This window comes from Plodia interpunctella, chromosome 8, assembly GCF_027563975.2.
Source record: "Plodia interpunctella isolate USDA-ARS_2022_Savannah chromosome 8, ilPloInte3.2, whole genome shotgun sequence".
Lineage (NCBI taxonomy): Eukaryota > Metazoa > Arthropoda > Insecta > Lepidoptera > Pyralidae > Plodia > Plodia interpunctella.
In genome coordinates, this window is record NC_071301.1 from 8,494,462 (window position 1) to 8,516,996 (window position 22,535).

Genomic DNA, 22,535 nt, shown 5'->3' on the forward strand with positions numbered 1-22,535 from the left:
CAGGGAACTCTCTAAAGCACTTTAATGATATTATCCTCAGACATCAAGTCACATTAAATTCTTTATTCATTTTATTTTTGCGGGGTCACGGGCTGTAGCCCGGTATGCCCGCAATGTCTTTGATCTACAACAAACAAGAAAAAAAAAACATGGACGAAAATGCACTTCAGCTGTCTTCATAAAAGGGGAAAAATATAATTTATTCACGAGATAATTTTCTCCTCCCTTTTAAGGATAGACGTTTGAAGTAGGGTGGCAGAAATGAATGTTTGCAGATCCAGGGTCCTTACTATCTCGCGGGTGGACTTTGTCTTGTCCGTTCCTATTTTTTCATTTTTGTATCGGTTTAGTTGCAGGCAGACGCAATAAGGTTCGTTGATTTCCGTTTCCGCTTGTTGATATTGGAACCCTAGCCCCTTTGTGATCGATTTCGCGGAAATAGGGGTATACTTTATAGGATTTCTTAGGTCAAAATAGGATAGATTAGATAGATAGGTAAAAAAGCAGATAACTCAAACGAGAAAGTGTACGTATTTTCCTCACGTTGTCGTTCTTTATTCTACATCGACGATTAGATATTACAGCTTTACGTTATATTTATGACCGTATTTTTAGTTAGTTTTTTAAATTACGTAGTAAATTTAATATCTGCACAAATGTACCTACCGAATATCTGCACAAATGTACTTTATTATTTGAATAAATAACTATTTACAGTGTACTGTGTAAAAATTGAATATTAATTATTTATTCATAACAAAAAGGAAAAAAGATACCTGGTTTTTTTACCATCGTATGCAGAGAAATGAAAGACCACCTCTTCAATTAATACACATTGAATTGAGTAGGTAGGTACCTAACCATCCAGCATCCATATTATGCAAGTTTATGATCCTTAATAGTCATAGTTTATAATCAATTTGAACACCCTCTCGCTTGAACAAGTATCTGTTTCATTACTAAGAATCTTTCATTAATTTGATCAACCATTCACTGAGTTGGTTACCTGAAAGGGTTTTACATAATTTAATGTTAAGATGACCCAAACAAATTAAATAACACGCAATCGTCATTCGTGTTTATATTTCTCTTTGAAGCTAATTGAATTGAAAATGAAAAAGACTTTAGTCTCTCATAGACTGGACGCAAGTAAATACAAATCAGTTTTACACTTAAAAATCTCACTACGTACATATTTACATAACTAGAATTCGCCTGCAACTCCGCCCACGTGAATTTAATGGGAAAAGTACCCTTTGTCCTTTTCCCTACTTCAAACCTCATGTACCTATTGTATGTAACCTCATATACGAAATTACAAGATTGGTTGATCAGATAAAACGTGAAGAGATAACAAACCTACTTACTTACCAATGGATTTATAAATCCCCGTCCATACTGAAATATTCAAATAGAAGCTAGCAAATGATTTTTAATCGCTTTTGAGTTATTAAAAAATACTAATAAATATGACATTTAAATTTTTAAGGAGTAGTACACCGATGAGAGACAAAGTCTATGTTTCGTAAAATCCGTGAAGTTTGAGACGCTCTTCATTAGAATTTTGTTTTCCAGCTCACCGAATAAGATAAATTACAAAATGATGAATAGGACCAAACAGATCACTTCTAATTTCTGAAATTATATTAATTCATTCGTCATTCGTTGAGTAAATTCATAAAGTTGCAACAAAAAATTTTAATAAAAACTTTTCTTGACATAAAAGTGACACACCAAGTGGCATAAACATACTAGGAATTTAAAAAAAAAAAAATTGGAAATAATTTATTACTTCTCTTAACAAATGCTGTAGAACATCTTTATATTAGATACAAACATTAACAATGTGTTTCAACGTGGATATCGGTACAAGAACAAATATATAAATGTATAAAATAAGTATGTCTGAATGTTTGTAAGGTTCCACGTTTAGATTTTCGTTAACAACAAAATTATACACGTAAAAGACAACTACGCGGCTGAAATATGACATTTATATATAATGAAGTAAATGAAACGAATAACTGATGTATACTGTGACGTCCATTAGGTATGTATATTTAAAATATATCTTAGATCTTAGAATTTCAAGCAAAGCAATAATATAGGCATAACTTGGGCTAGTGTTGCTATAGAAACATTACTTAATCTACAATCGTTTATTTATTATTAGTAGGCCAATAATATAATTGATGCCACATTAGTTTAATTGACGCCATATTTGTATATTGTAAGCAAAGTGATTATTTTTCAATATTTGGCACATCCCTTGAACCCTGGCTGAATGTAATAATACTTATTTACCTAGGTACATTTTTGTTTTTTATAACTATTCATTTCAAAAAAATATCTTAATCCAATTTAAAATATTATATAAGAAATTAGTGATTTAATTTGTACTACATCGAAATATCTAAACAGTCTATAATATCTAAACAAAACTGTTTTTTTTTTATTTTTACAAATTTTTGTAATTCTATAAGTGCTGTGCATCTTTGCCATCTACCATTTCACAACTGCGGACTAAATATAATGTTTTAATTACCATCGCAAGATATATAAATTTATAGATTAAAATATCAATTCGCTGGATATTTATTTAATATTTTTAAAAGCACATTAATTTAAATGGATACCACATCTTCGTGTACATAAACATACCATGTTTCCTTAATTAATCAAATATGTATTGATTACGTGCATTTGCAATTTTAACTTTAATAAAAATAGCTTACTTGTGGCAACTATTCAGATGTATGTCTATTTAATTCTATATTTTTGTTATATAAACCGTCAATAAGTTTATACCAATATTAATAATATACCTATATTGTTAATATAGACTTGTGTGATAATTCGTTATTTACTAAAGACAGAATTGGACCAGCCAATGTCACCGAAAATGTAATTACATTTATTTTAATTAATTACTTCAAAATTTAAAAAGTAATTTAATGATAACATGTTATTAATATTCGTTGTTTGCTTCAAACTGAATGCTAGTGCCAGACAATACATATTACTTAATAAAATATACCTACTTTCAAGTAAATTAATTTTTATTTATTGTCAGGAAAGATTCTTAACAAACAAGCATGCTTAATTTTTAAATTATAAAATCGGCGAGATAAATAACCTTTTTCAAATATGTTTATTTTTTCTACATTTATTCAATACTCAATTACTCAAAACTTCGCTTCCTAGTAATAGTTGTCATATACCATAATTATCCAAACTTGTTCTAAATATAACATGTAGGCTTAGCTTTTTCTTTTAACACCAATTTATTTTTTTTTCTGTCATTTCTTCTTTACTTTGTATAAACATAGAATAAACTATTTCTTTATCATATTCATATAGTAAGTAGACACACTTGACTGCTACCACTAAATCTAACAGTTGAATGTTGCTAAATCTTTACTATAAATTGGTCCTAGAAGTGATTCTAAGAGATCTAAGAAACCATTCGATAAATTGATAATACTTTCAATTAGGCCATGTACGGAACCACTTACATATAACACATTATTGCTATTACAATCATCGAATCTACCATTTCTACTAACAATATTATATATGGATACCTTAATAATATTAAACTTAAAATCTCATATATTCACATTTTTAATTAAAATTGTGAATGTCGTGTCTTTAATTTTAAGATTTTTTTTTTCATAACAAACTAACGATATTATTAAACTTAACAGCTTAGCTTCTGAATGCAAGGTAAATACATTTGGTTGCTTTGTGTAATACACTTACGTAATACACACTAATTTACTTATATAAAATACAATTGCGCCAAAAAATAAATATCACCAAAATGTATTTTATTTAAAATTATTAGCTTATATATATTTTGTCAACAGAATATACAAGTGCTTTAAACTGTCAAATTTTAGAAATATACTACTGATTTGTTTATGTACAATTGTTTCCCAAACGCCGTGTGTGACAAATGAACTTACCAAATTTTTACTGTGAAACGAAGAGGCTTTATCGACCCTCAATATTTTCCAGAAATATTATGTATAGAAAACATTTCGTCTTTTACCTTAATAAACAAATCTAAATATATAGACATTTTCCTTGCAATAAATCCAGTATGTCTTCACACTCGAAATTCCAAACCTGCAAAGAAACAGTATGATATGCTATAGCATATAGCTAACCGTCGTCACTATCTATACTATTATTATAAGAGGTAAGCGTTTGTGAGTTTGTATGTTTGAGGCGGCTAATCTCCGAAATTACAGAACCGATTTCAAATTTTTTTTCAAAATTAGAAAGGTACATTATCCAAGATTGCTATAGGCTATATTTTATTTAAAAATTCTCATTCACGGAAGCAAAGCCCCGGGCAAAATCTAGTTAACAATATAGGTATTCTAATATATATGATCAAAGAAAACGGATGAATAACCGAAAGCGTAGTCAATTGAGATATAACATTTCCATACAACTTCCCGGCCCATCTCATACAAAGCGACTGATTTGGCGTTGTAAAACTATGCACACGATGAGCCTAAAGATATTGGCGCACCGTCCCGTTTCTTCTCGTGTATTTCTAATACTGATATCTCTTTCTTGTATGAGCGAAACGAAATACATACAGTTTTCTCTGTCCAGTTGCACAATGTCCCCGTTGGCAAAGTGAACATACAACTCACCGCTCGTGGCTTCGCCCGCTATATCCCGAGCAGGCAGAAAGCCAGCAAGTTGGAACATCAGTCGTCCGCATCCACTTCTACATCGCTCATGTCCTCTTCGCTGGTGCAGTCAGGTTGAGACGCTTGGGAGTTGCAGCGATCGCACCAGCAGACAAACAGATAGTTTTGGGCCAGTTCCTGTAAACAATTAGAGATTGCAATTTAAAAAAAATTTCATGGCCCAAACTCCTTATCCATCCGAAAGGAAGGCCAGTGCCCCAGCAGTGGGACGTGCAAGTGCAACGTTGAAATGACAGTTGATGATCATGACTTTTCAGTTAAAATCATAGTCTGAAATAGACACATAATTTGATTTGTCAGTTAGTAGCTTGGTACAGTTAGCTTGAGAAGTGACAAGACGAAACGAAGTTAGTGAAAAACTTCATTCACATCCTACTAATGTTATAAATGCGAAAGTGGTGTGTATGTTTGTTACTCTTTCACACAAAATCTACTCGACGGATTGTTATGAAATTTGGTACACGGGCAGCCTATAACCTGAAACATATACATAGGATACTTTTTATCTCAAGATTCCCACGGGAGCGAAGCCCCGGGGCGCAGCTAGTCAAACATATACGAAAACATAAAAATAGGATAAGTCCGCCCGCGGCGTTGTACATGTATTTTTCTTGTATTAATTGTATTTATTTTCATACAACAATGTTTATTTGTTAACAAACATTAACGAAAACATAATGAAAATTAATGATAACATAAATAATGATTAGCTGGGAGAGAATGATTTTAGAATTAAGTTCACTATTATAAGTAAATTTTACTTTAAAAAATCAAGTCATAGAGATGTACCTTTTGCCTCGAATGTCTGGACCTTTGAAGGGCGCACTCATCCAAATAGCTAATACATATTTCCTCTCCGGGCATGATGGGTTTCAAGGCCTTCAGTTGTATGCGATGGTTGCCGTACGGGAATGAGGACTCTGCGTTCGGTTCGCAGCTGTGGTTGCTGGCGCTTTGGAGCTGGTACAGACCAGAACCTTCGGTGTTCAGAAATGTGCCCGATTCTGTGAAAACAGATTGTCATTTTTATCTGTTATAATATAGAAGCTAGTATAAATTGATGGACTAACACAATTAACTGAATAAAATATATATATATATATATATATATAAATATATATATATATTCTGTATCGCTTTCCAAACGAAAAGCGAAATTTAATTGTGCACAAGTTGATAAATCCACTCACCTTCCTCAACATACTGGTACAGTTTATCAATAAACAGATCCAGTTGCTGCCTCTCGTCGTCAGACATGGTCAGCTCGAGTACATTGTTTACCCACATGGCCAGCGGACTTGTGCCGATGCCTTGCCCATTGGTGCCGATCAGAGCCATTAGCGAACAGAAGCCTTCTGGAGTTAGGAACTGGAAGTGTCAATAACAATTATTATGAGTTATGAATCAGTACTAAGAAAGACAAAATAAATCATTTACATGTTGTTTTTATTGCTTTCAAAAAAATAAAAATCTCTTCGCTGGAACCACATAAATAAAAATGGGCATTTTTTTCAACCATTTGTATTTAAAATAATCGGCCAAGTGCATGGCTACGCACAGTATAGTGACAGTGTAGTGTTAGCTTTTCTTACATATATAACATAAATAAACTACCAGTTATATACATGAATTTGAATTAAATATATTGATGCATTTATTTTATGATGTTGTTCTTTTGAATTATCGTTTTAGTTATGATTATTTAAACCAGTCATAAGATACGAAAATATTAAATATTTTAGAATTTGTGTTATAATGTATTGATTAAATTTGATTATATTATCTGATTATATAATAAATACTTGTATTTTGACTCATGCGCACGTGCTTACTTGTTAACCGTAAGCATTCCAATTGTAAGGGAGGAGGAAGGTTATAATAGGGGCAACACGTGCGCAGAGCGGCACTCTCGGTTGTGCGTTGTTCGAATGAGGACTGACGCTGTTGAGTAAAAATGATTAAAGTATATGTGATGATAATTGAGAATAAATATTGGTGAGTAGACTTTGGTGGTATTTATTTAATCTGAACCTGATAACAATAGTATAGTGTAGGGTATCATATTTTCCACATGGAGTTCTTTTTTGTTTATAAATTGACTATCCATTGATAGATTTACTTTTTTGAAACAAATTAATTACTAAAAAATTTTATTATAAATTAAAAAAACAAACTTTTAGCAAATAAATATACCTCTTGGGCATGGTCTCCACTGATGACATTGCTTGTCAGTTCCCTCAATGTGCCAAGCTGGTCTGAGAACTGTTCACCGAGCAGCTTGTGAACTAACTCCGCATCTTCATTCACAGTTCTATGACAGAACTGCTTGATTTTAGCAGCTGCTGCAGCCGGATCCGAACTTTGTTCTATGAAGGCCAGTATCCTGACCAGTAGCATTATGCTTGTTGTTTCTGGTGGGTAGTGCATTTGTCTAAAATATGAATTCATGCAATAAATTAACAATTACATTACACATCCAAGTAATATGAAGGTATACATTTGGAAGCTAGACTTGATATTGGGATTGGGGACATACAGCCTTGGCAGCTGATAGATAATAACAGCATTCCCAAGGTGGGTTGACATCTAGTAGGTGGCCTGTTGTACAATCACAGCTGAATCTTCAAAATTTTAAGGTTAATTTTTTTTTGCTGGCCTTGGGATTTGTGGCATTCAAGCCTCAAATGTAACAAAAGAGTGAGTAGTTACTTACTTCCAAGCCTCCAAAAGCACCATAACCGGATGCTGCACATCGCTAATATCATGACACAGTAACCTGTGGTATGTCACATAGGCCTGCTGTTTGCAGCTCTCACAGCAATACAATACTCCACACTGGTCGCATGTTGTTACATTCTCCAAGTTTGTCTCATAGCAGTTAGAATGTGGAAGTACTATGTCTGGTTTGCATGATAGGCGTCTTACATTTTGTTCGGGTGTTTCTAATGGTCTGAAAAATACAATACAATAAATTGGAAGTTACTTTACAATTTGCCAAATTAAATAAAATTAGATTAATAAAATCAGTCCATACTGTCAAAATTCAATCTAGGGGTGTGATTCCTCAATGGAATCGGCGAATAATGATACTTTTTTCTTACTTTTGGCACTCTAAGGATTCCATATTACTATGTTAAAATCAAAATATAAAATAGAGTAAGAATCAATGGTATAAGTAGGTATCTAATACTTTTCACAAAGTAACAAGTCAAGAACAAGTTTTTAAATGTCAAGTTTTTAAAAATTTTAATGTCAATAAGAACAATGGATTTAATAAGTACTTCGTGGAGTACATACGAATTCCATGATAATTAACAAAATTCGCGACTATTTTTGTTTACTTGCCTCATGCAATGATCACAAGCTAAATATCTATATGCAGCATTCCAAGCGAATTGACATGAAACCAAGGGATCTTCCTCCAAAATAACGTCTCCCTGATTGTACTGCTTTGTTGCAAACAAGCCTTTCCCCTGAAATTATATAAATATAATAACTAATTATCTTATTGGTTTTACCATTATAATTATAGAAACGAACGAAAAGTAAATAATAATACTGCTTACTTTCTTACTGCTCGAGGGACGTATTTCATAGCCGGCCATTTCACTTTAATTAAAGTTATTTCTCTAATACAAAAAGAAACAATAAAATAAGATTGATTTCTTTCAAGAAAATATAGAAAACAATTTGTGCAACTTTGAGGTTAGGGTAGTTTGGTTTGGAAGGCTGGCTGTCAAATCAAATATGATGTCAATGTCAATAATGTCAATCGGTTGTACCGTAAAATCTGACTTTTTTAATTTATTGACTTAGGTGGCGCCCTCACAATAATTATTTAAAATACCTTTCAATAAATAAATCTCAGCAAACTCGTCTATATCTTAGATCAAAACCTATCTCCTGTCAACATAAACCTACATACTTAGTAGTCTTCAGCTAGAGCCCATAAAGAACATAATTGTGCTAGAAGCATGTACTTAATTCCTTTCAGGAATGTTAATTTATCTTCCATTATGACTATAAATCCTAAATATCATCGTTACGTTTATTTTTATATCATGTTTCATTTCTCATCTGAAGTGTAAATTTCCCAAATTTTAATTCGAAATGCAGACTTAAGTAGTTAATTTCCAACCAATATGGATATCCAAGAAAATCAATGTGCCTTGATCTTGTGGAAAAAAGAAAACAATTATTTTTTAAATAAACATTTTAATACAAATTATTTATATTTATTACATTCAATGCAAATATCACAATAATACTTTATGCCTATGTATAAAAGAGATTCTATTAAGGTTTTATACAAATTTTCATAAATTAACTAGCCCCAAATTATCTAAATCTATAGATGCGTATCTATAAATGCGTAATAGTTTTATGTTTGTGAGCCTCCACTTGGACAATAGTGTCAAACATGGGCAAATTCTTCGTCTCAGGCGTGATGATCAGCAGAGAAGCTGATATGATTGCTGTAGCCGCGAACAAGATAGAAGGCATTTCACTTAACTTGGTGGCCTGTAAATTAAAATACTGTTATTTTAGTAGGTAATTTTATCGATATTATAGTGTAGTTCGTGAATATCGATATTTCACAGGTTATCAATACAAAATAAAATAATAGAAAAAAAAGTAAAGTGATTGTTTGTTTGTACCGCTAATCTCCGGAACTACTGGACGGATTGGAATGAATTATATTTTATGTTATTAGTTATTGCTGTTATATAACTTATTATTAGTTATTCTTGTTTTTAGCTATTAAGCCTAAAGCTAGTACCCTATATGTTGCCCAGGCGACATATAGGGTACTAGCTTTTGCCCATGTCTTCGCCCGCGGTAATTTCATAGTAAAATCTCGGTCATTCCTAAAGAAAAATGATGAATAGCATATTTACCAATTTTCAGCTTTTTATCTTGAAAATTATATTAAGTATAAAAATTGAAGATTTTGAACATTTGATGCAGACCCATGATGGTCCAGCTAAACTATAGGAAATAAATAATAAATAAATAAATAAATATATTGAGACGAATCACACAGATTGAGCTAGCCCCAAAGTAAGTTCGAGACTTGTATTATGGGATACTAACTCAACGATACTATATTTATAAATAAACATCCAAGACCCGGGCCAATCAGAAAAATATCATTTTCCATTATGACCCGACCGGGGATCGAACCCGGGACCTCTCGGTTCAGTGGCAAGAACCTTACCACTGCGCCACCGAGGTTGTCGAAATAATAGAAATGACGGCTTAACAAAAGTTGTTAGTAGTCTGATGAGCATTTATTGTTGAGGTATAAATATCTAAAATCTGGAACACCTAAAGCAGACTCATGATGGTCGAGCTAAACTATAAAAAATATAGATGACGCTAACAAAAGTTTTTCAGTCTGACAAGCATGTTCTGTTGAAGTATAAAAATCGAAGATCTTGAACACTTGAAGAAGAGTCAATAATGGTCCAGCTAAACTATAGGAAATAAAGAAAAGAGGCCTTTATAAACGTCTTTAAGTCTGATGAGCATCTTCTGTATAGGTATCGTTACGCTTTGTCTGTACAGTTAAATTTATTTTCATAACATTGTGTTTATTAATGTTTAAAACATCGAAGATCTGGCACATATGAATTCATAGAGAATCAGCGCCCGAAGGAAAGACCCCCAATGTAAGTAGTATATAGGTAAAAATTTCTTAATTTTGACTACTTACCAAAAATTGTTCGGCCACACGAACGAAGTCGCGGGCATCAGCTAGTCGTGAATAATCGTGACAGAATAGTTAATCAAATGTTTGCGTGAATTACATTGTCTAACTTTTAATTCGATGCAGTAAACTTTATTATTGTGTAAAACGTTCTAGTTTTTTTTATACAGTAAAACACACGATTTATCGTGATGCTCCGTTTAAAAACTAATAAAATTGGTAATAAAACCATGTGGTTTTACCACTTTTCTGACTTAAATATGTATTTAAGTCAGAAAAGTGGTCAACATTTTATGAATAAAATTAACTTTAGGACATAAAAAAATTATAACATCTAATATGGAACGAGTAAGTAATATAAACCTGATAATGTACCCTGTCAGTGAACATGAACATGAACATGAACATATGCACCACACCCAGCCAGCTCGAAGCTGAAACGGACGAACCGAATACAGGCCGTTGGCCGTACCTATGCGACGCTGCTTCCATCCATCAAAGTCACGTTTGCTGGAATATACGTCCTTCGTCTACATGCTTCACCTTGCCAACAAAACAGCGTCGAGCTCGCTTACTTTTGCTGTCAATACGAGGTATCAGAGGACGTTCCCTAGCTGGCCTCCCAGCGACCGCTACCTTGCTGGGTGGAAGCGGTGGCGTCGCACAAGCCCAGACCCACGACCCCACACCAGGGGGCACGGTTTTATAAGGAGTGACACGCTCTGGGATGGGAGAGGACGGTCGACTAGCCGCAACCGGTCGACCACAATCAACCGACTATGCAGCCTGTAGCCAATATTGGAATTTAGGAGGACGGGTTATTCGATGGAGGAGAGCGTTGGTGTGTTTCGTTTTCCTCGCTGACTTCGTTGTGTGTGTTGGTGACGGTTTCGTCGTTTTCTATTTCGCTGTCCGTTTCGTCCATTTTGTATATTTCTCTAGCCGCTGAAATGAGTTCTTTCTTGTCTGTTGCGAGCTCTATCCACTCTGAAGGGCTTTTCTTATAGTATTCCATGTCCTGTTGTAGGGAATTTTTCCAGGTATAAATAGGTCGACCTATTTTACGATTTTTTGCTTCATGTTTGTATGCAGCGTGTAGTAGATGTGGGTCTCTGCGTCGTAGTATGTGTCCATAGTAACACATTCGAAGGCATTTGATTCTTTTTGTAATAGTTTTTCCATCCAGAATGTCGTGTATCTTGCTGTACATATGTGCGTGGCCTGCATTGTCTAGCATGTCGCGTAAAATCATTCTTTCGTATCTTCTAAGTTTTGAGCGATTCGCTTTTGTTAGTGCTGTGCATTTGAGGCCGTAGGTCATAGTTGGTTCTATCACCATTTTGTAAAGAAGTTTTATTGTTTTCCCTTGCATGCGGGACCTCTTAAATAAATTTTTGTAGAGTCTTCGAATTTTTGATCGCTTGTTTGCAGCGGGCATTTACTGTACCATTCCTGTTCAGTACAGGTGAGATATAGGTCCCTAGATACCTAATTTCTTTAACGGGAGATAAAGTAGTTTCTCCCAGTACAAAAAAGTTCCTGTTATTTATGTTTAGTGGGTCGCGAACTAGTAATTTCGTTTTTGTATCGTTTACTGTAAGACCTACTGACTTTAATAGACTTGTGGCCTTTACAAAAATTTCGTTTAATTGTTGAATATCGTTTGATGTTATGATTACGTCGTCCGCGAAGGCTAGAATAATTGGTAGTTGAATTTTGTCATCTTGATTAATTTTTATATAAGGTAGTTCTTCCGCTAGTGTTTTGAAGACGTCGTCCATAACTATTGTTCAGAGTCTTGGTGATATGGGACAGCCTTGTTTGACACCCTTACCTTTTTTTATCCATTTGGTTTGTTGTCCGAACCATTTAATGCATGTAGATTCATTCAAAGTAGCTTTTATGATTCGATTTGTCATGGATTTATTTGTTCTAGACGCGATTATATCTCTGAGGCTGAGTGATCCACGGTGTCAAATGCTGCTTCTATGTCGATCAAAAGAACAAAAGTTTTTTCACCCGCTTTCCATTCTTCATCCAATATTCGACGTAAGGTGAACATGTGGTCATCCGTGGAGCGATTACTTAGAAAGGCGGCTTGGTAGTTGTCTATTGTTTCAATTGTTTCGTCCAGTCGTTTTAGTAAAAAGTTTGCATAAATTCTGTATCCCTTACTACATATTGATATACGTCTGTAGTTATTTACCTGTTTCGGGTTAGTTTTTTTAGGGAGTGGCACTTGAATCGACTGAGTCCATGAGGATGGCAGTATGATATATTTTTTTTTTCATGCAGTTCGAATGTGGTTTAGAATTTCTAAATTTAGCTCTTCTGGGTTGGCTTTGTATCATTCTGTTACGACTTGGTCTATTCCCGGGGCTATTTTATTGCGCATTTTTTTTTATTATTCCTTCGATTTCTTATAGTGTAGGTTCCGCGCCTAGTTCTTTTTTTGCGTTTTCGCCTGTCAATTCTTCTATGATTTGTCCTTCTGTTTTTGCCAGTACTTGTTCCCATTTAGACATAGAAATAAAAGTCTGCTTTAGTCGGCGTCTTTCTGTTTGCTTATGATTTCTATAGAATTCGCATGTGAATTTCATTCTTACTGAGGGGTGTCTAGTTGATAGGTCACTGAAGAATGCACGATATTTTTCTTGTTCCTCGGCGACCTCTATTGCTTGTAGGTGATATCTGCACTCTTTCAGGATTTTTTGGTGGATTGGGTCAGAGGGCCGCTAGTTTTTCAAGCATTTTGCTTTTTGTAGTTTTGTTTGAGCTAACCTGTATATCTCTGGAATATTTCCGATAAAATTTCAGGATGTTCATGGCTGCTGTTTTTATAGTTCCTGTTATTTCTTCCCAGGAAAGATTGGCTTTGATTTTGTTCTGCTGTCTTTTGTTTAAAAGTTCAATTACTTCCGTTTGGTATCTTTCTTTTGTGCCTTTACTTTGAAGTAGTTCATAATCTAGCGATTTATATTTAAATGTGTTTAGCTCCTTGTTTTTGGGTGTTGTTGTTTGAGTATTAAATTGGTGGGTCTTGTTGGTATTTCTATTTAAAGGTCTTAGATTGCCTCAGATGATTTTATGGTCCGAAAGTGGCGTATTAATATTCGTAGTAAGTATTCGCCTTTTATATAGTTAAATGATGGTGGAGTTTTAGCTTGGGTCATAATGTGGTCGAATTGTGAAATATTGCGGCCGGATCTGTATGTCGTTTTACAACTATTGCGGCCGAAAGATGTGTCCAGTCGGAGGTTTCCCATTCTTATTAGATCTGTCATGATTTCACCGTTGTTGTTTGTAGTTTTGTGATGCAGGTTTTTACCTATTTGTTTTGGATTATGCCGTGTCTTTGGGTTTTGGTAGCCGACGTGTGCATTGAAGTCGCCCAGTATTATAATGTATGAATTTAGCTAAATCATTTGTTGCCACTGACGTTGAGTTTGAGACACGTATATTAACTATAAATAGTGTAGTTTGGTTATCTAGGTAGATTAGCGCTGCCATGTTGTTTGTGTTTGATTTTGTCCATTTTATTGTGAGACCGCATTTTTTTCTGATTAGGATGGCTAATCCCCTTTTTCGGTTTTCACATAGAGACCAGAGGTAGTGTTTAGATTTGTAAGAACCTGTTTTTAAGTGGGTTTCCTGTAGGCATGCAATGTGAATCAATTTATCTTCTAGTATCGAGTCAATGTCTGCTTTTTTGTTTAAGGTCGCCGCGCCTCTTACGTTCCATGTAGCGATATTGATGTTGTCTATTTGTTTTATAGTTGTGTAATGAGGCTTCGGTCTTATTAGTCTGTAGCCGGTTTCGTCAGTTATTTCTTCCGGGGTGCATTCGTCTGAGCTTTCTGTCTTTTGTGTGGGGTTTAGTGAAGAAGCGCCCAAATGATTCTTGAAGCAGTCGTAATGATTTCCATTAAATATTAGGCCTATGCCACCTGTTGCGTCATCATATTTTTCGGGCTGAATTGTATTGTTTCTTTTAGCGGATAGCCTTGGAAGATTTTGACGTTGATGCTGTAGTATTCATCTGCTGCTATCAATATATCAGTCCCACCCCAGGTACCTTCTTTATATTGAGCTTGTAGGTATTTGTTGATTTGAGTCTGTAGATCTGTTAGTGTGTCATTTAGGTTACTCCTAATAGCTTGGTGTATGTTATCGTTGTGTTGATTATCCTCAACGTACTTAGCTAAGTCGCGTCGGATTGCTAGATGGTCGAATGTAATGCCAAACAGATCGTTGATTTGGTATGCGATTGCTCTATATAGACAGTTACCTGGGATTTTGGTTATGGTGTCTGCGTATATCTCCATATTTCTATGCTGTAAAAAGAGCTTAATTTCTAAAGCAGCTGTGGAGAAAAATGTATTAGTTTTAGTTGAATATGTTATGAAGTTTGGTTTGTGGTACCTAATGCCAATATTAAATTATAACTTCAAATGTAAATCTCTGGGTTGTGCCAACTTGGTGAGTTTGTTAGGTAGGTAATAAAGGTTTATAATGCTCGGGGTTCCTTTGTCTATAGAGTCGTTTGCGTAATAGGGTATATTTTTTGCTAGCTTTCTATTTTGTAATAAATTGTAACCTTCATGCCTTTTTTTGTTGTAGGGATCAATTGCTTTGTTTTATGGTTTGCGTCAAGTCAGACGATGTTATTCATTTATGGCTTGCAGCTGTGGATTTGTTTTTGTTCTACGTGTTAGCTATTGTGTTTGTTGTGTTTCCTGGTTTCAATGGCGTCTTTCTAATTTCTTATCTTTTATTTTTATATTGGGCCTTTTTTTTATTGTTGCAAGGGCGAGTTCCGCCTAGGAATGTTGTTTGGAATTATCGGTATGTTCTAATGTTGGGTTATAGAATAAGTATGTAATATTAGGTTGTTTAAGACAAATGTTGGCGGAATATCTGCTGGTGGTGCCATATGAGTTATAAGCGTGACGAGACTCTTTTATCTTCGTTTTATATTCGTTATCGAAGTATATTATGTGTTGTGATTTAAATATTTTTAATTGTCTTAAATTTTATCTGGGATGCCTTTATTTGCTACCGGAATTCTTTCATTTTGTTTATCTTATAGCTTTGAGGTTTTCTTTGAAAAAACAGGTTATATTTTATTTTACTTAGTCTAGGAAACATGTAAAACAGTACAATACATAATATATATATATATACATAAATAAAGACTAATGTGTATTTTTGATTTGATTTTGGCACTACCTTGTAGTATTCAAGCAGTGGGACAAGATTATTTCTTTGAAATATAGTTGCTTTTTGTTGGCTTGTTGGTATTTCATGTAACTCTAAAACTCAGACAAATTCACCACGCTCTAAATACGCCAATAGCACTTTTTTGTATTCAATATTTATGTATTTAAGTGAATCCGAACGCGCGTTGTCTATTTATTTTTTTTATATAATATTTGAACTATTAAATTACAACACTAGAACAGGTTCATGTTTTATTTTACTTAATCTGGCAAACAAATAAAGCAGTACATCTATACATAAGTAAAGACGAATGTGTATTTTGGATTTGATTTTGGCACTGCCTTGCAGGATTCAAGCGGTGGGACAAGATTATTTCTTTGAAGTATAGTTGCTTTTTTGTTGGCTACTTGGAGAACTTGTTACGCTAAGGGTTTGTTTACGTTATGGGTTAAGTATATAGCTCTAGGTAAAGATATATTTATGAAGGGGGATATTTTATAACATGGAACGCTCTCACCCGTGTTTTTCAGCTTGTGTAGTGTTGGCAGGCTGCAGGTTCACTTACGAAGTCTTCAGCATTAGAGCTGTTTTGTTTAGATACTTATAAATGATATGTTTAGGTAACACTAAAATCTCAAACTAATTCACTACGCTCTAAAATCGCCAATAGCACTTTTGTGTTAAATATTTATTAATTTAAGTGAACCCGAACGCGCTTGGACTAATAATAGATTTGTTAAATATTTGGTTAAATTGGAAGTGAGTATAGGTACGGTCACAAACACTTTCAACATCTGCAAACACTTTCAACATCTGGTTGCGCGGTCTATTGTCTGCGTTCGGAGCTAAAGGGACGTGCTTTCGCGACGGCTACTCGGTCGAGACTCTCTGATAATGTACCCTGTCAGTGATAAATAAAATACATGATAACATGAAGAAAGCAAATACAGAGAGGAGATGCACTATTGCCATACCTCAATCTATAAAAAGTTGCGTAAAGAAACGTGAGATGGAAGGCACACGAGGGGTACGCGGCTCCACCCAAGAAGCGGGATACTGATCTGTATTCTATTTTCATTTAATTATGGTTATTATGGTTAAAATAACTTACCAGCAAAGGAGTCAAAGGTGCCAGCATACCTCCTACCCTAGCAATCGTGCTCCCAAATCCGAAGAGAGACCCTCGGACACTGGTAGGGAACAGCTCCAAGGCGTATGTGTAAATGGAAGTGAAGCAGATCACTACACAAGCCTTGCCCATAAGGAATAGGCATACCTTAAGCCAGGATAAATCTGGAACAATTTAAAATAGGGTTTGTCTCTAGTAATACGTGTTTCAGGCCACTTGACATCTTGTCGGATGACTCGAAAGGACAAAATTAAAATCAGTCAAAAATAAGAGTGTAACAAATAGTCAATCAGTAGGTACCTAACATACTTACATAATGGTGTATACGTCTGCGCTATAAGAAATACGGCAGTAAAGATATATGCGCCTTGCAATGACATCCTTCGTCCAAACCTTCCCAAAACGAATAATGCCATTAAATCTCCCGGGAAAGCTATTAATGATGACAACATGAAGTTAATGTACTTATTCCCTGGCAGCAACACAGAATTCACCATCAACCCGTAATACAAAAAACTTGACGTAAAAAAGCACGCACTCGCAACTCCTACCCGTTTCATTATTTCCTTCGATGCTATTATCTCTTTGAATTTCTCTTTTTCTGTTTGTAAAGTAACATTAAACTTCAATCGAATTTCTTCATCGCTGAGGGCATCAATTTCAGCTGGTGTTACGTTTATTTTATTAATATTAACTATCTTTTTAAAAGTTTCTTTAACTTCACTCGTTTTGCCCCGAAGTAACTGCCATCTCATGCTTTCTCTAAGTATGGGAAAGTACAGTATGAAGACTATCATAGGCGTGTAAACGACCAGTGTTAGTGACTTCCAGTGTTTAAGAAACATTGCCTCCACGGCGAATAGGATTTCTCCTATGTAAACTGCATAGGAGAATATAACTGTCGTCAGTATTCTTTTGGTTTCTCCGCCAACTTCTAACACTGGAAAAGAACGAAATAAAATGCGTCAAAATTTGTTGATAACATTTATGTCTTCTCTAGCTGAAATTTTATCCAATACCTACTTAGTTACTAGCTTTTGCTCGTGTCTTCGTACTGTTCCTGTGGGAATTTTGTATTAGGAAAATATTGCTTGTAAGTGGAGGACCTGACCCACCTTAGTTAGGTGGTGTGATAGTTTTATCTTTCAATCTACTTGGACTTTGTATATCAGATATAAGTACCTACTAGAGTATCTCGGCCCCCACGGGTTACGGGTAGGTATACATTTGTACTTACTCAGAACTACTCCTACAGTATACAATCCGGACTCCAGAACAGACTCCAAAAACTCTATGACGACATATGCGTAGTAGTTTGTCATGAAAATTTTCAGCAGACCAATACAGCCACCGATTGAGCATAAGATGGCCAATGGTCTTCTACCAAATCTGAAATCGAATAATACAATAACATTACTTCCTTTTTCCTCTCCAGGACCAAGGTACAGGATACTCATTATCAAAGTATAGTTCGAGTTCTTGCCCAAATCTTGTTAAAAATAAAAAAACTCACTTGTCACTGAGCCAGCCAACAGTCAGCATGGACGTAATCATGCCTGCGTTGTGAACGAAACCCACCATGGCAGCTTTCCATGATTGACAACCCAGATCCAACTGATAGAGAAGAGAAGAAATATACTTAGTAAGTATTGTGATCAGACCAACGCTGAGGCAGATCTTCATATACGGAGCATAAATAATAGCAAGAAATAGAGGAAATTAAAATAAATATTACTAGCGGTAACTAAACCTGACCTAAAACTGACTTATCAAAATTCAGTCCTCTCTCTCCCATTTGAACGCGTTTCCTGAGCGTTTTCAATCCTCGAGGAGGTTATGGAGTGGTCCTATTTTAGGGCGGAAAATATATGCCAGTCAGCTGAGCGTGTGTTTGATTTTGCAGTGTCACAGCTACCAACACCAACAAGGACGATAGCCCGTATTTTTGAACATCAGCCAATTTTCACAAAATGTGCAGTAGGTACTCATATCATACCAAGTCTGATGAGATTCGCTAAATAGTACGGGAGAACAAAAAATATCGTCATTGTTTACATAAATTAGTTTGGGAATAGGTATCATCCAAATCTGCTACGAAAAATTCAAAAGTAGATGTATACCTATCGTAATTCTGTAGGCTTGTTTTTTAGTTTCGTATCTCTGTTTTAGTATTATACATAACTGTGGTAATATTTTACCACCTAATATAGTAGGTATGCAAAACAAGAATAAAATCCGGTTCATTGTTTAGTGTCATCAATTTATGTAACTATGACCTTCCTCATATATTTTATTAGAACTGAACTCTATACATCTGGTCAAATATGAAATGAATACGTTTGTCCATTATCACCTGTAACTTAAGTACTTATGGCATCATCGCCTATAGTTTTGTCTAAACAAATAATGGAAATTTTAACACTACCTTGAATAAGTGTGGTAGGAATAATTTTAACCGCAAGAAATAGGTATAGTACCTTACTAATTTGCGAAAATGTAAGCATTCACAATTTCCCATTTTACAATTGTTGGCTGGGTACCTATAGTCTACATTATCTTAGCATTAGTATGGCAATATAAACCTGATGTGCAACCTGATACGAAGTTTTCACATTAATAAAATAATAAATAACAATTAGGTACACATGAAATAGAAGATGCAAGTTGTTTAAAACTCTTCAATCTTGAAATCAATCTTTGGTTTGTACAAAAATTGCAAATTCAACTTTTCTGTCTGTACTAAGAAAGTTGACGATGCATTATCACTGGTTTTCCCTCAGTTTCCTCGCGTGAATTTCGTATTTCAGTTCAGATGTATTATTGTTCGCAATTTTTCAGTTAGGTACCTATGGTTTTTCGGCGCATCGCATCAGTCCAATATGTGTGATCAAGAGTGTTTTTTCCTCGATGATATAATACGATTTTATTGCGATTCCGGACATAATTTGCTCACGATAAACCAATTATGTAATTAAGTATATGGTGTCAATAATTTATTTCAAAACCAATTAGGTACCTAATGTTATAATTTACTTACCACCTTGAGTGGATACGAAAAATAATTATAAGTTGATAGATTTTTATCGAATTTTTTTTAAACCAAATTGAAGAAAAATGAATCTTTTTAGGTCTTTATCTCTCATAGGTAGGTATTTAGCTCAGGCAAAAGATAAATAATAGTAACAGCAATAATAATAGTAGCTTATATAGAAAAAGCTATAAATATCCAAAAACCCAAAAGTTATCACTTCAAGGTCCTCAAAAACTTTTGCTTACCGATGAAAATATAGAATTATCGCTCTCGTAGACCCATTTTTTGCAGTTCTCCGTCTTTTCGAAGGTTATCTTGGAGCATGTTTGGTTGTTACTATCGTATACAGCCTGGTCTACCACAGGTTTATAGCATTTCTTGTCCAGCCCTGGTGGCCACCAAGACGGGGTAGCGGCCTCAGGATTGGCACTGTCGCATTCTGGCACTAAACATCTAGAACAACATTCATTGATAAATTCATATGAAAATTTTTTTGAGACAAACAATTACATGTATTTTCAAATATAAGTACTTTCCTAAAATTGATGTAAAGTTTCATAAATTATGAAAAAAAGCAAGTCAAAATCTGCCAAAAATATGAAATTGAAAGGTCGTGGGAATTAGATAAATGCAAGTAATGGTAAACAAACTAATTTTAAGTTGAGTGTTGGTAAATAAAAATACTGTGACGACCCATTTGCAACAACCAATAATGATTGGGATCAATTGGGATCAACGCTCTATGTTTGGCAATACTTAAACCCCTTTATTGTTACACTGTGATCCTAGAAATTTTCCAGAAATATTGGTTAAGATCAACATTTTGTTGTCTCGACTAATTTGTTGTGTCGATTATACTCGTAAATGGTATACCTAACTGACTTGAACTAATGAATTCATCGATAAACCTCATCAATTCAATGAAAATCATCAACTTCTGATCATAATCTTCTAAGTAGGTAGGACATATCTTCATGAAAACTTCAGTTCGACGATTGAACGACTTATAAAAATTATGCAATAGTAGTTAGCAACATACAAATTGAAGAATTCATGCTAATTTTTTTTACAGTTCCTGTGAAGTGTATTATAATGACCTACTTCTAAAGATCTTATAATATTTTATATGTAGTCAGTTAAGAACTACTAAGTACTTGTTTTCCAAATTGATGCCTGGTTCGATTTTTGTAAAAAAATGGCAATGGCAATAATTATTTAGGGTTGTTAAAGATCTTTTTATATATAATAGTAATACTAGCTGCGCCCCGGGACTTTGAACCCATTGGAGTCTCGAGATAAAAGTACCCTATGTGTGCCTATCCAGGCTATATTCTATTAACCGTGTACCAAATTTCATAACAATCCGCCCAGTAGATTTCGTGTGAAAGAGTAACAAACATATGTAAAAACACATATTATATTCACAAACTTTCGAATTTATAATATTGGATGGATAATAAAATAATAAATATTTTAGATCGATCCGCAATAACATCTGATAGAAAATTCATAAATCTACTTGTTTAAGTATAGATGTCATGAGTGTTAGTCCTTTTGTTGTCTCTAAAATCCTCATGGTTCATAATAGATATCAAAAATTTTAAAAATCTACCTGTGATCAACTTCTTCAGCTACAAACACATAATTTACATGAGCCATGGACACCAATGCAACGGGTACACACATCAAAAAATATTGTAAAATTTGATATCTACCGAACTTTAATACATCTTCAAAATTTTTATTATTAGTCGATTTAGGTCCAACGTTCACCACCGTCATTTTATTTTCATGTACAGAAAAACTAATAAATATAATAACTAACTAATAAATTTTAAAATAATGTTTTAAATATTTAATTTTCGAACATTATCCTTTTTTATATACATATATTCTCAATCGCGATTTCAAAAAGTAGCGCGCGCTCCGCACGCTTTATTTTCCGCACTGATACAAAAACCAGATTCATCGAATACAGACTACTAAATATCATCTATAGAATCAATTATCAATCGAGTCTCCTTGGTTATTCAATTGTAGTTCTTACATACACGTATTAAGCATTACTATTAACCACGATTTAACAGAATTGACACCTAGTTTTCAAAATCTTATTCCTATTTTTGTTTCAGTACATATTTTCTTTCAAATATAATTTAAATGTGTTATTTTATGTATGTACTTTTGGTCGTTTTATTTTTTTTAATCCCCTGAATTATTTTACCTAAGTAAGCAAGTAAGTTAGGTAGTTATACCTCCTGGGTGCTGAAGTTTTAACATGAGTCTGGGGTATATTTTACCAGTAATATAATTTATTTTAAATGGTCCCCATGAGTCATAGATCTGAAAACAACTTAGTGTTTTATTATGATATATAAGTAATGGTTACCTAACTATAACTTTACTTATATTATCTTTTTTTTATTAAATAAAGTAATATAAACATAATAGTTGATAAATTGATCTTGTACCGCGTCAAACAAAATACTTATTTTCTGGCTACCAGCCAGCAGTGTCAACCTTGAAACATTAATTTCCATGACATTGAACCGACCGAAGTAATAAAGTCTCCGCCGTGCCGCCGGCCACACTGTCGTCAAACAGGTTGTCAATTTTAGCGGATTCAATATACTCTATTACTGGTCTTTTATTGCGGTAAATAAAAGCACTCATACTAACTATGCAATACTTATATTATTTCATTAATTGATAAAC

The 22,535-nt window shown here is 34.1% G+C and overlaps 2 protein-coding genes across 2 annotated transcripts; both read right to left on the minus strand.

Moving 5' to 3' along the window:
* Positions 1 to 3,283: 3,283 nt before the first annotated feature.
* Smyd5 (SET and MYND domain containing, class 5) lies at positions 3,284 to 8,467 on the minus strand. The gene is made up of 8 exons (XM_053748870.1): positions 8,297 to 8,467; positions 8,076 to 8,203; positions 7,444 to 7,680; positions 6,924 to 7,161; positions 5,921 to 6,098; positions 5,520 to 5,734; positions 4,671 to 4,847; positions 3,284 to 4,131 (listed from the first exon to the last, which is right to left on the minus strand). The coding sequence occupies exons 1-7, from the start codon at positions 8,333 to 8,335 to the stop codon at positions 4,728 to 4,730; spliced, it is 1,155 nt and encodes a 384-aa protein (XP_053604845.1). The 5' UTR covers positions 8,336 to 8,467; the 3' UTR covers positions 3,284 to 4,131; positions 4,671 to 4,727.
* Positions 8,468 to 8,948: 481 nt separating this feature from the next.
* LOC128671916 (organic cation transporter protein-like) lies at positions 8,949 to 21,781 on the minus strand. Its single transcript, XM_053748757.2, has 7 exons — positions 21,433 to 21,781; positions 20,066 to 20,273; positions 18,303 to 18,403; positions 18,027 to 18,178; positions 17,103 to 17,729; positions 16,772 to 16,953; positions 8,949 to 9,251 (listed from the first exon to the last, which is right to left on the minus strand). Exons 1-7 carry the CDS (start codon positions 21,600 to 21,602, stop codon positions 9,093 to 9,095), a joined length of 1,599 nt encoding a protein of 532 aa, XP_053604732.1. The 5' UTR covers positions 21,603 to 21,781; the 3' UTR covers positions 8,949 to 9,092.
* Between the last annotated feature and the right edge of the window lie 754 nt (positions 21,782 to 22,535).

What these genes read in the sequence shown, in the direction of transcription:
- Smyd5 (XM_053748870.1), bottom strand. Translation starts at nt 8,335, where the DNA reads ATGGCCGGCTATGAAATACGTCCCTCGAGCAGTAAGAAA. An exon ending in GTGGAGACCATGCCCAAGAG is followed by an intron (nt 6,099 to 6,923) that starts GTATATTTATTT and finishes TGACACTTCCAG; the next exon opens with TTCCTAACTCCAGAAGGCTT. An exon ending in CCAGACATTCGAGGCAAAAG is followed by an intron (nt 4,848 to 5,519) that starts GTACATCTCTAT and finishes AATTGTTTACAG; the next exon opens with GAACTGGCCCAAAACTATCT.
- LOC128671916 (XM_053748757.2), bottom strand. Translation starts at nt 21,602, where the DNA reads ATGACGGTGGTGAACGTTGGACCTAAATCGACTAATAATAAAAATTTT. An exon ending in GTTGGCTGGCTCAGTGACAA is followed by an intron (nt 18,179 to 18,302) that starts GTGAGTTTTTTT and finishes ATTCGATTTCAG; the next exon opens with ATTTGGTAGAAGACCATTGG. An exon ending in CACCTTTGACTCCTTTGCTG is followed by an intron (nt 9,252 to 16,771) that starts GTAAGTTATTTT and finishes TTTAATTTACAG; the next exon opens with GCCACCAAGTTAAGTGAAAT.